Here is a 12,655-nt window from a genome sequence, read left to right as displayed (position 1 = left end):
AAACCGAGCGTTTCTTTGATCGATACTAAAAAAATATTGTTCTGTGGCGAATATTATATAGCATACATACATGAAGATAGTTAACGTGAGTGGGGGAGGAGGTCGTTAGCCGGGGTGCTATTTTTCGCTCATTGAGTGGCCGGGCGGTGGTCAGCCGTGATGTCGTCGGCCGGGCCGGCAGCACACTCGGCTCCTCTTCTCGCTCAACGCGAGAGTCCACTCCACCTCTTGTGAATGTCCTGTCTGCTGGCAGGCGGCCAACTGAAGTGTGTGGAAATGACACCGCCAGGGCGGCAGAGATTTTCCTTCATTTCTCTCCTTCCCGATCGCAGACGGGCTGACATTGGCTGGAAAGTGGAGCAGCTCGTCAGGGACAATCAATGCGAATCGATCGAGCTGCGCGGGCTGGGGCTTCGAGCTGGAAAATAACACAGCAGCCAAAGCGCGGGGGGTGGGGGGGTGGGGGGAGTGCTCTACCACCAGCAGCAGCGGCCAAGCTTGCTCGCACACAAGCACTCTCGCAACCGCACGCATAAAGTAGACGTTCACCGTCCACTTAACGCCGAGCATGTTGCAGTTAGGATATGTTTAACATTTAATGTAGCGATTTGTTACCACACTGTGGTTTACATCGTCAGTTTTTTTCGTTTGATTTAAAACAAAATAATTTTCTGATCTTTGTAAAAATTTTAAATTTCTTTAAATGTAGGCGTCGTTTTGGAATTATGCAACTGCCCCCTATTTGAATATGGACTTTGAGATATTGGGAAAAGTTGTCATTTAGGTAAACACAGTGAGGCGATTTTGTTCTTATCAATTATTATTTCATAAATGCATGTCGGTTAATTAACACCTTTAACATGCGGAGATATATTAAATTTAGACTACGGCTTGTGAGAACCCACGCTGACGTTATTCTTGACTGTGTCTTGAGCCTTGAAGAAATTTAAAATGAGGGGCATCACGTGAGAGTATTCCTCCACACGTTCGCAAGCTTCTGCCGGTGGTCATTCAATGGCCACTCATTGATTATTTTAAAGACAGTTTATTTAACCGAGTCACCTTTGATCCTGCAGGAAGAGTAGGGGTCCTTGTCTTCATTCACCACTGACTGACTGACTGCACACGTTGTATTTCTTTCACGTGTTCACATTGTAATCCCAAACTTCGCTTTTGCCTGGTTTAAAACGCGCTCATAGCGACAGAGTACCGACATGTCTTTACTATATAACCGACTCAGACTCTACCACCACTTACCCTTATATATATATATATATATATATATATATATATATATATATATATATATATATATATATATATATATATAAACCTTACTTGACCCTTCTTTGTGATGAGAATATTATTACTACATGAACAACTCTATTCAGCCTACAACTATGCCATGTCTTAATACTAATCTTCTTTTATCGTATTAAGACTACAAACCAACTGTTAACAAGCGTAACGCTCTTAATAAAATAATCGAGCGTTTTATTAAACGTGAACCAATAGCGGTGACTTTTGATAGGCCTATTCGCATGGGTAAAACTGACTCGAAAATATTGTTTCAATCATTCCAATTAAATATAAAGGCATGCAACCTCCTAAACAGATTTCGAAACAACTTGCTCCAACAGTCAGACACAATGTCTAACTCTTCGTTTATCCAAATTACATTAATAAATAATAGCATTCTCTACCCTACTACCTTAAACATTATTCTTAAATAAAGTTCACGACTAAACTGCATAGCACTGAGGCGTTTTGACGGTGTGTCGTTGGAGGTGAACCTTGTTTCACACAGGCCCCAGCTATCAGGGCGTGCTTTGGATAGTTATTGCACAATTAAATTATTTTCCTGGAGCTGTTAGTAATACGCCTATGCGCGATATGAAAGTGGTAACAAAAGCTACCTTTCACTGCGCACGCACACCGTAAGGTGAGTTACCCTGCATGTGTTTTACACATATAGGCTACTTCGTATAATTTCCTCCATGGGTATACTGCAGTGCGCGTAGACGATAACATTTTATCGTGGTCATGAACTAATGCGGTCACCTTTCTTTCTGCCCCCCACCTCTTTGTCTTTATCGCCGACGTGTTTCGTGGCGTTGGGCGAACAAACACGGGTCCTGTCAGCGAGATAAGCGCACAATGGTCGCTTCAGACCCTCAGAAAACGCGCTGCTGTAAATAGGTTTGACACGCATTGCTCCGTAATCCCTCGGAGGGAAGACCGTCTCCTTTGTACTGGCAAAGTGCCTGGTTTCACCGTATCTTATACTATCCAGACTGCATTCCCTCTCCCTCTTTTCAATTTTGGAAATCACTTCCATGCCGTTGTGTTGACCGCATTTCTGTGACCCGCTCTTGCCAACGAGCCACAAACAGCGTCGGCCGAGAAAGCACAAATATTGAACAAACACGCAGTGGCTGCGTGCATTTTATTCGTGTTTCATTTAAAGCGTTGACTAAGTACGTACTTCGTTACACCGAACCTGTCGTAGAATGGTATTTTTCTCACCCGGCGTGTGGCAAAAATGTTTTATTCAATGAGATAAATCAATGAATGAGTAGACTGAAGAAAATCACTTTCAAAACGACTTAGTTTCTATATTTCTGTCTCGGCTTCCTCGCGTTACACCGTCACAACCGTCTGAATATTTTTCACAGTGGCTGCTCGTATCTCTTTTCACAGTCCAGACTGACCACATTCTTCCTGCCCGCTCTTGGCTTGTCTACATTCCTGTTTTTTACACAGTGACCCCCAGCAACCCTCTCTCTCTCTCTCTCTCTCTGTCGCACTCTCACTCTCTCTCTCTCGCTCCCTCTCTACTTCTCTCTTCCTCCCCTCTCTCTCAAATACAGCCCACCCACCCGCAGTTTTTGTATATCTGGGTGTGGAAGGGAAGTTTTTGCTCTTTGTCGCTTTGCATCTTGTAGGGTGATGACCCTCACTTCCTCTCTGGGGAGTGTGGGCAGCTCAGAGAAGAACAACAGTACACATCCATCCATCTCACTCTCTCTCATCCATCTCTCTCTCTCTGAGAAATGTCCACTGACATGTTGAGTGTCCAAGTGGTTACTAATTAGATCTTGATTCAACTCACAAGAGACATGGATTGTTATTATTATTATTATTATTATTATTGTGATTATTGTTGTTTTTGTTGTGAGGGGTCTTTATTCACTCAGAACATTGGAATATGCTTATACACCTGTGTATGCGCAAGCCCATGAATGCTAGAAATAACCTTTTGCTGGAAAGTAGAAGGTAATAGGAAATGAACAGCCTTTGACAGCTGGGTAACTGAGTCAGTGGAGACAATTTCAAGATTAAGACTGTGACTTTAGACTAAGATCAAGAATCAGACAGAGACTGAAACCAATATGATTTTGAGTGCAAAACGGTTGTCAGGATTGAGATATCTTATTTGACACATATGTGTGACACCATGTAGGAGTGAGACCAATTAAAATTTCAAACCTGGACCCAAGACTAAGACCCTCAGTTTCTGCGGTCTATCATGGAAGCTCAGTTTCAACAAAAGACACTTAATGACTTCATGGCTTCATGAATCAGATTTGCTTGTATCCTGTTCATGTAAGTTCATTTAAGTTCTTCATAAATTATAAATTGTCATTGATCAATAATATCAGATTTGTGGACAATTAATACTTAAGAATACGAAGAAATTTTCACCTCAGTGGACTTGCCTTGGTTATTTTATGTCAAATATGTCTGTCTAAAATGCATCACATTTTTACAGTAGAAATTGTATTATTGTAACAATAGCAATCAATCAGTTCTTGTATAATATAAATATGAATATCAAACATAAAGTCTAAATACTTATGTAGTAGGCTTATATACATCTGTAAATATTTTGGTACCATCCTTTATGACCATTACATTTTACTGAAACCAGTATCACCTCTCTCTGATAATTTTAGTCTATGATATCCAGGCTCCATTGTCTTTTGATCCATATCACTTATCATACATTGTCTTATCATCCATATCTCAAATATAATCACTGATTAAACAAAACAGCATTCAGATCCTCTTTTATCTTTGGCCATGTCAAAAAATCAGTACTGTAGCTGTTATAAGGACTGGCAGTAAGACAAGTCTGACGTAACAGATTAAGACACACTTACTCATTAAAACTCTCATTCACTGTTCTATCTCAGCCGGGATTTCACACAGGTCAAAGGTCGTGCAGGCATCCATTTTTAGCTGTCTTCAATACAAATGACCGGAGTCGTTTGCTCTTGTATTCAAAACTGTTCCTTTTCTTTTCCCAGTTCTGAAAAGGAATGGAACAATTATCAAATGAGACTATCACACAGGGAACGGTAGGCCTGGAAAACAAGGCATGCGTTCAGATTGCGTAAAACACGAGATGATAAGTCATGCAGATGCGTAAAATGAGGTTAGAATGTGGTTCGCACGGGAAGTAATGATGTGGTGCGTCCTGTGATGCAATTTCGTGGTGTATCTGCAGCAGGATGAGGTCATCCCAAAATATGCTCCTCTCATTCTGAAAACATACCAAAACATGATGTGGACGCAGAGGTCTAAAATACACAATGAAAGACATATGCCTGGAAATTTGATCAATGTGGATCAACTACCCAAACATGTTAGAGCCTGTAGAAACTGAACACTCTGTGTCTGTAAGATACAAGCTATTGTAGAAGACCATGCTAAAGAATATTGAGCACTTAACCCCCAGTCTACACACTTTGTTGACAGCAGGTTTTCCTACTATCCTACTTTTCCTATCTGTTCAGCAGGAAAAAGATAGTAGGTTTTCACAATTTTATGGTTCTGTTGACTGGCCTGCTTGGTGTTAATATGACAACAAAACCACTGACCTGACTATAGTCTCTGGTTGTGTTGAACTTGATAATTTAGTCTTTAGAGATTTTATCTAGTGTTTTACTCCCTTATTCCTAGATTGTTACAGATAAATACCACCCAGTCAATATTACTGTGCTTAATATCACAACCCTTTTAATGCCACTTTTTTTAAAACTGCTTGCCACACACAGTTGGTTGCAACATTGAAATATCACAGAGAAACCTCTTTATTATTGTCTAATCTTTTAGATGTATAGTTTTAAAATAATTGATTTAATCAATGTCATTATTATCTACAAACATGCACTGTGATTAGCCAATCAAAGTTGTGGGAACAGTGATGCAAAAGGATGCCACCGGCTTAGTTAATCCTTGTTAGTAAACTTGCCATGATTGTGCTAAAAAGGCCCACACATCCTCTCGTCCCAAAGCTGTCAACTGTATAAATCTTACCAAGAATAAGATAAAGCTTCAGAAATATAACTTTGCTAACATTACAGCTCGCTCAGGCTACTAGCGAAGGGTAGCATGGGAGGACTCTTTTTACCAAACCACCCCACATCCATCTAACCCCCAGGTCTTCCTCTCCCTACCCTCTCCACACTCCAACCCCACATCCATCTAACCCTCAGGTCTTCCTCTCCCACGCCACACCCCAAAACCAAATCCATCCAAACGCCAGCCCCTCCTCTTTCAATTAATTTTCAAATATCTCCTTGATTTGAGTTTGCAATGTTGACATTTGAAATATAGTCATAAAAAAACAACCTACTATGCACCAATAATCAAGGCCATTTAATTATTGGTATTTACACATACACACACACGCACACACACGCACGCACGCACGCACACACACACACACACACACACACACACACACACACACACACAGGAAAACCTCTCCCCTCACATCGCCGCGCTGCACACACACGCGCGCTCGGTGTGTGTCTGATTCGGGTGCGTGCGGCGCAGAGATACAGCGCAGGAGGGAGGATGTCGTGGTGGCCACTCGGCACCTCCGGGGAGCAGTCTCACTCAGGTCTTTGTTGTTTTTCCCCGTGCGAATCGAGGCGAGGCAACGTGCGAGCGAACGCTTCCCTGAGGTGCTGGTGGTGGTGTGGGGGAGGGGTGGATTAGTGTCACATGGCCTCTTCCTCCAGCCAGACACATGACCACCGCCATAGGAGCGCCCAAAGCCAACTTAAAAAGGAAAAAAAAAAGAGAGAGAGGGAACAAACGTCCGGTTTCTCAGACACTGAGGAATGCTGTCAGCCTGCTTCCAAATAAAAACCAGCAGCAGCCCACAGCCCCGTGCAAACCCTCACTCCCTCTATCTCCTCCAACTCCTCAAACATCTACCTTTCCTCTCCTCCCTGACAGCTCCCCCTGCTCCACCTCTCTCATTTCTTCACCTCCTCTAGTTCCTGTTTCTGCAAATGCCGCTCCTTCGCTTCTCAGCCACGGTGCTCAAGAGCAAAAGGTAACAGGTGCTCACTGGCCGTGGCCTACAATACATCACTTTCACAGTCAGGTTTTGGCCTGGTGATGGATGGCTGAGTGTGTGTGTGTGTGTGTTGGTGGGGGTACTGCAGCCAGACAGGGTTGGAGGAACTTGAAGCCAGAAACACAATGGCCTTAAAAAAAAAAAGCCAAGGTTACCGCTCTTGTAATCTGGAAGAGCAGGAGCCATGCAGCAGTGAACAGATATTAAAAGGCTGTTTGATGCTTCAACATGTTTAAAAATATAAATGCCAGAACTATCGTGACAAAATCCAGCACGATGGCAAAAACAGGAGAAAAGTTTTACGTGGGGTGTGACAGTGACCTTTCTCAGCGCAGGTTTACGTGTGCAGAATAATCATACATGTGGTTTTATTTATTTTTTTTTGTCAGGGAAAGTCCATGAAGGTAGCCCTCACGGTTCAGTCTGGGGTCAAATACAGGGCTAGAGCTCCACCTAGTGGCAGAGCTACATCCTTACCTCACATACCCTAGTTGCCAGGAGGCAACTCACAAGGCATATAGACTTGCCATGCTACATTATGTGTTTAAATGCATGTTTTTATTAGTGTCTCCTTTAGAACTGACCCTGTAAACAGCATGTGCAAGTGACATATCCAGATCATATTTTTTATGCTTTTGTACAACAAAAATTCCTCCATAAAAAGTATGAAGATGTTCCAGTGAAAGTGAGAGAAAATCCCCATGGGAGCTTATGCAGCTCCTGCCTGAAATTGGGTTCTGTTGCATCAATGTTTTAAGAGAATGCCAGTGCCCTCCAGTGGGGAGACAAGGTACAGCGTTTCAGAATGCACTCACTGTTGACTGCAAGGTAGGACATCGCTACACAACCGCTTGGAAAAAATCCACCCTAAATTTCTGAGGTGCTCATGAGGTATCGTAAATGTAGACAACAGTGTCCCTTTCCAGAATATTAGTTTTATTGTCAGCGCGTGTGAGAGAAGGGGCAACTACACCCAGAGGGGGAAAACTCCATCAGAAGCAAAGTTTATTCATAATAGTTAACTCGTACAGGAAAATATACATCACCATTTCATCAGCCATACTGGGTATAAAATCATTCTTGGAACAAGACAAACAGAAGCGGAGCCCAAGATGCCGCGCAGTGGACAGTAACAACAGTAAATACTGGTACTTGTTCTCTGGGCCACATAGGAACTCTAAGCGTCCTTCAGAGAAAAACAAGTGTCATTCATATCAATATATTCAAGTCACATTTTAAATCTTTTAAATTAAGGTACCCTGTTTGGAAAACATTCATTTGCTGTGTTTTCAAGTGCAATTTTGTTAAACATTCATGTTGATTTGGACTCATGGCTTCTAATGTTTCTTAGGCAGGAGGGCATGAACCTGCCCATCCCAAGGACAGCAGGTGTAGAAGATGATGGGCTGGTGCCTGCAGGTATACATCTGTGACATACAGTGACCTTTAACCTTTCTGACTGGCTGGGTGAATAGTGTGGCTGTAGATGGGTTTGTGTCTGTGCCGGCGGGTGTCAGGACGGCGCCCGTCAGGCGTCCCTCTTTTTGATGATGAGGGGGCCCACGTTGTCCCCCGTCTCCTCGTTGTGCTTGGTGTGGGATCCGTCGCAGTATGGGAACTGCAGGGATGGGATGGGATGGGATGGGAAAGACAGCGATCAATGCAAATGGCAGACTGTTCCACAATATCCCCCCTCTTACTGATTTTAGTGAAACGTTGCAGCCAATTATCATAGTTTAGCCAGCAACCAGAATGAGCCTCATCTCACAGTTCCCACCAGAGAATGTCTAGCCTAATACCTAAAAACATCCAGCTGTTTGCCACAAGAGACTGAAGACTGAACACACCTCTTCTCTGACAATACATGTGATGTCACATTAAACTTCAACCATCTAATTCACATCTCACCCCCTCCCCCCTCCCCCCTCACACACACACACTCACACCTTCTACTAAATCTTTATGACAAGATGCAAAAGATGGCAGTGAAACCATCATCCACAAAAGCCATTGGTCCTCTTCAGTACGTCGTTTTGATATCATGTTGAAGAGTATTAAAACATGCTCACTAATTCGCTAAACCGTATTACCAAGCACAATAAGGCTGACACCACTATAACCGTCCTCAGCTGGTCAGATGTGACACACCTTCTTAGACCTCCAGCACCTGCAGTAGACAGCCTTGGAGCCGATGTCCTCAATGTCAAAGCTGTGCACCACTTTCGAGCTGTCCTTGTTGATGCTCTTGTTCACCTGGCTCTTCTTGCAGCTCTTCCTGCTCATGTACCTGCACAACAGGTAGGTTCCTAACGCCGCGGCCACGGCCACAGGCACAATGGTGGTCAGCTGATCTGGAAACGAAAAGCACACTCGAGTTGGCATTATCCATTCTGATGCCCAAGAGGAAAATGCATGGCTAACATCGATGTGTTAGCTTTACACACTTCAGTAAATATCAAGGTAAGAATCTTGCTCAAGGGTAAAGCCACAGTGTCCTGTCTGAGAATGGAGCTGGCAACCATGTGTTCCTGTATTCACTAACCCAACCACTAATTCCCACCACCGACAAACACAGCCGTACAAACACAGAAGGACTTGTATATATTTTATGCACCAGTAGTAATGTACTTACAAGCAAAGGCACAATATTAACCAACAGTGTCCTTCAAACGACAGGCGAAGATGTCTCTGCTTTGGCTCTTTGAATACATGGGGGGGGGGGGGGCTGGGGGCAGCGTGTGTGAGCTTTAATCTCCGTACAATCTGTGGAATGCTGCCGTGGCATGGCATGTGACCGTTTTTCCCCTTTGTCACATCGTCAACGCCCCATTGGCTCCCACAACCCTGGTATGTTTGAGCAGAGACCCATTCTTATAAACTTAAAAAGAGCACCATAAAGACAACTATAACTGATAGCTGTACATAACTGTTGTTAGTCGTTGTTACACAGCAAAAACAGTGCAACACTGCCCCCCTGCAAACAGCTGGCAGGATAAGTGTACTGCAAGTCAAAGTTTGGCTCTCACCCTCTCAGTAATTTTAAGTTCAAGTGTAACACATTAATCCCTGTGTTATGTATTCCGTCAGCCAGCTTTTCAGGGCTGTGTCAGGTCCTCAGCTGACCTTCTAACTGTAACTGGAGCTCTAGGAACACACCAGCATAGCCCTCTACCATATTAAACCAGCTATACCACTCTAGTAAAACTATTCCCAGGACTGCTGCTGCAATTCACACTAATCATTAATTATTAATAAATTAGTGATTAGGTTTCCATTCGGTGCTTTGTTGGTTAACACCTCAAGAGTTATCTAGGTAGCTACTTTTAAAAAATGGACATCTTCCAAGTCAAGACCCTAATGCCTGTAACCATTCACGCGCCATTCTGCAGCTAATGTTTTTTCGTGCTCAAACATTAACAGGATAAAAAATCTGGTATGCCAGTTTGCCATGGTCAGTTGCCAAACATTTGAGCGGTATGCAAGTGAAGGGTGGGAGGTATGACAGAGAAACCATCGGGAGAGACAACGGGGTAAGGTTTTCAATCAATCAATTTTCATTTCATATAGCGAATCTCATACATACATTTGTGGCAGTGTTCTCTACATACACAGGATTAGAATACAGGCACACAGATGCATGACGTGAAACTTGCAAGACTTTACATTTACACTTATTGACTTGGCAAACGCACTTATCCACAGCAACATATAAATACAGTGCATTCATTGTGCTTAGGCGAGTAGCCTCACAGACACGGAACCATTAGCGCTGCCCTTGAAATCTCATGCCACTGTGGGAAACACTGTCACAAGGCTAGCAAAACCCACCAAAGGGAGCACGACCATAACACTACTACTGCCGATTTTCACCCACCAGGTTTCTACAGCCACAATGTGTTTGCTAATGAGCTTCTGCTGCTGCAGAAGCTTGAATCAGAATCAGGTTTTTATCTCCCATGCCTGAATCTCTATCCGTTCTACATCTACTAGCTTTCACCACAGCACTAGGAGGGAAAGGGGTCAGAGTTCACTGAGCCAAGATCTAGGGACAGCAGTGTGACATAGTGGTCAGCAGCACAGCTTGCAACCAAAAGGTTTCTGGTTCAATTCCCTGTTTGGACAGTCCCATTGTATCCTTGGGCAAGGTACTTGACCCACAAATATATATCCTGTTGTATGAAATGGATGAAACTGTAACTTTCTGTATGCAAGTCACCCTGTATAACAGCATCCCTGCTGTGTTCACGTTATAATACTATCCTTTTTTATCTTTATGATCACGTTAATTTTTTCCAGCAATTCAGGGTACACTGGCGCTAGTGCATGCGTAAAAACGTTTTGTCTGTTCAATCTGATCGGATCAATCGGATGCCACTGCTGCTTTTTAAACCGAGAAGACAGGTGTGCGGTTTGGCTGCAGGTTATCAATTCATCACCCACTGGTAGACCAAATTCACAAACACACCGACTCCAGTGCCTTACCGTACGCGACCACGTTAGTCATTATAGTCTCGGTTAGACTGTATGAACGGCCGGCCCAGCAGTTTACCTTTGGTCTCGGGTTTGAAATACAACGTTAGCTCCACACTGACAGAGCCGCACTTCTGTTCGAAATAAGCACTCAAGCGAAGTAGGTACGAAAGTGCACTGACAGATGTCAGTGAAACCGCTTTTTGATTTAAAAATGGAAACGAATCTGACTCTGAAAGATATCAGTGAATGCGGAACACATGCAAGTGTCAGTCAACGGGACCATTTGTTGTGGTGTACCTCGAGTGCTCCGCTGCGCTGCTTCACCAGAGTTGGTTAAATGGGCTCTGAATGAGTTAAATGAACTTGTGCTTTGGCTTTGAGCCGGATTAATTGTGCCAAACCCAGTCACATGGCCTCTAATGTCTTGAACAATGCATCTAGTCACACCGCAACAGTGGAAGTTAAATAAGGCTGCCTCTAAGTTTAAGATAACGTTAGCGTGCCATTTGTCACTTCGCACACCAACTTTCAAAGCGCATTAGCCAGCTCACCTGCCAGGTAGCTAACATTAGGTACCCACTAAACTAATTACAGAGTTCTCAAGTAGGTAAAGCTATCAGTAGCTAACTAGGTAACTAGCTAACTAACTGTCACTACTGTTCACGGGCTGTTTTCAGGTAGCCTTCGCTAATTATCCAACTTCAGCAACTACATTACTATAACTAACTAACTAACGCTGATATTTTAATATTCTAACACTTTATCACCCGTTTCCAAACTCAGTATAACTTTTCACCTCATCAAATTGGACTGATGTAACATTACAGGTAGCTATCGCACGATGCTAGTTGGCAACGTGCTAACTAGCTGACAAATTCCTAACTAGACTAGCGATATAGTTAGCAAGCTAGTGTTAGCATTTCATAAAACGGGTCTGCTACATTGGCTATACTGTCATGGTAAACTAAAAAATGGTAGTATTAAATTACCTTTGGAAATTTGGAATCCCGGGGTGACCGCAGGCTTTGCTAAGGGGGGTAATGGCGGAAGCGGTGGCAGTACTGGGGTCGATGTTGACATCTTGAGTCGGTCCTGTTTGGTGCGCCTGTCGCTTGTGTCTGCGCTTGAACTGCAAGGTCACAGCCTGCTCCGGACCTTGTCCTTTCCGACGGACTGTGCGGGGCTTCCAGATCATACGACGTCATCGAGGTTGTAACCAATCGTAAAAGAGTCTGAGTCCACCTTAACGTTCGCTGTATTAACAAGCGTTGACGTCAATACATCATCTGGCGATTATTGACGTCATCTGGAAGTATTGACATATACGTCCTAAAACGCAGCGGACGACTGAAGGCAAGTGTAACTTGCAATTTCACAACTGATCTCTGTCAATGAGAGATGTCTTACTGACCCCTTGTGGCCTGATTTCGTTTTAACCACTGGATTGGTCTTGGGAGTTAAACCATCACAAATAGTAATAGATCATGTACTATGCGTCACAAAGTGACCTATGAGGCAGAAATAAATCTTTTTCTTTTATTTGATTAAAATGATCGCTTGTTATATTTTAACTATAGTAGAAACAATACTGGTTCCAGTGTGCCTGAAGCAATTTAATGTGCAGTTTTTTCTTTGAGAATCGCAAAAAGAGCATATTAGTCTACGTCAACTGATCCGTCATTTTCACTAAAGACCAGCACATCATGTAAAGAGAAGATTTCTCAAAGCGAACATTCCATATCCTCTTCACATTAACATACAGCTCAACATACTGAAGCAGTTCCCATCAATTCTCATTTCTTTAGG

General features: G+C 43.2%; 1 protein-coding gene across 1 annotated transcript; it reads right to left on the bottom strand.

Annotated features, from left to right (window-relative positions):
* Window positions 1-7,327: 7,327 nt before the first annotated feature.
* On the bottom strand, window positions 7,328-12,137 carry zgc:110843 (uncharacterized protein LOC541492 homolog). Its single transcript, XM_036548638.1, has 3 exons — window positions 11,839-12,137; window positions 8,525-8,727; window positions 7,328-7,994 (listed from the first exon to the last, which is right to left on the bottom strand). The coding sequence occupies exons 1-3, from the start codon at window positions 11,927-11,929 to the stop codon at window positions 7,905-7,907; spliced, it is 384 nt and encodes a 127-aa protein (XP_036404531.1). The 5' UTR covers window positions 11,930-12,137; the 3' UTR covers window positions 7,328-7,904.
* Window positions 12,138-12,655: the final 518 nt, after the last annotated feature.

Source organism: Megalops cyprinoides, chromosome 16 (assembly GCF_013368585.1).
Source record: "Megalops cyprinoides isolate fMegCyp1 chromosome 16, fMegCyp1.pri, whole genome shotgun sequence".
Lineage (NCBI taxonomy): Eukaryota > Metazoa > Chordata > Actinopteri > Elopiformes > Megalopidae > Megalops > Megalops cyprinoides.
Note: the sequence above shows the minus strand (reverse complement) of the source record. Positions and strands in the feature narration are given on the sequence as shown.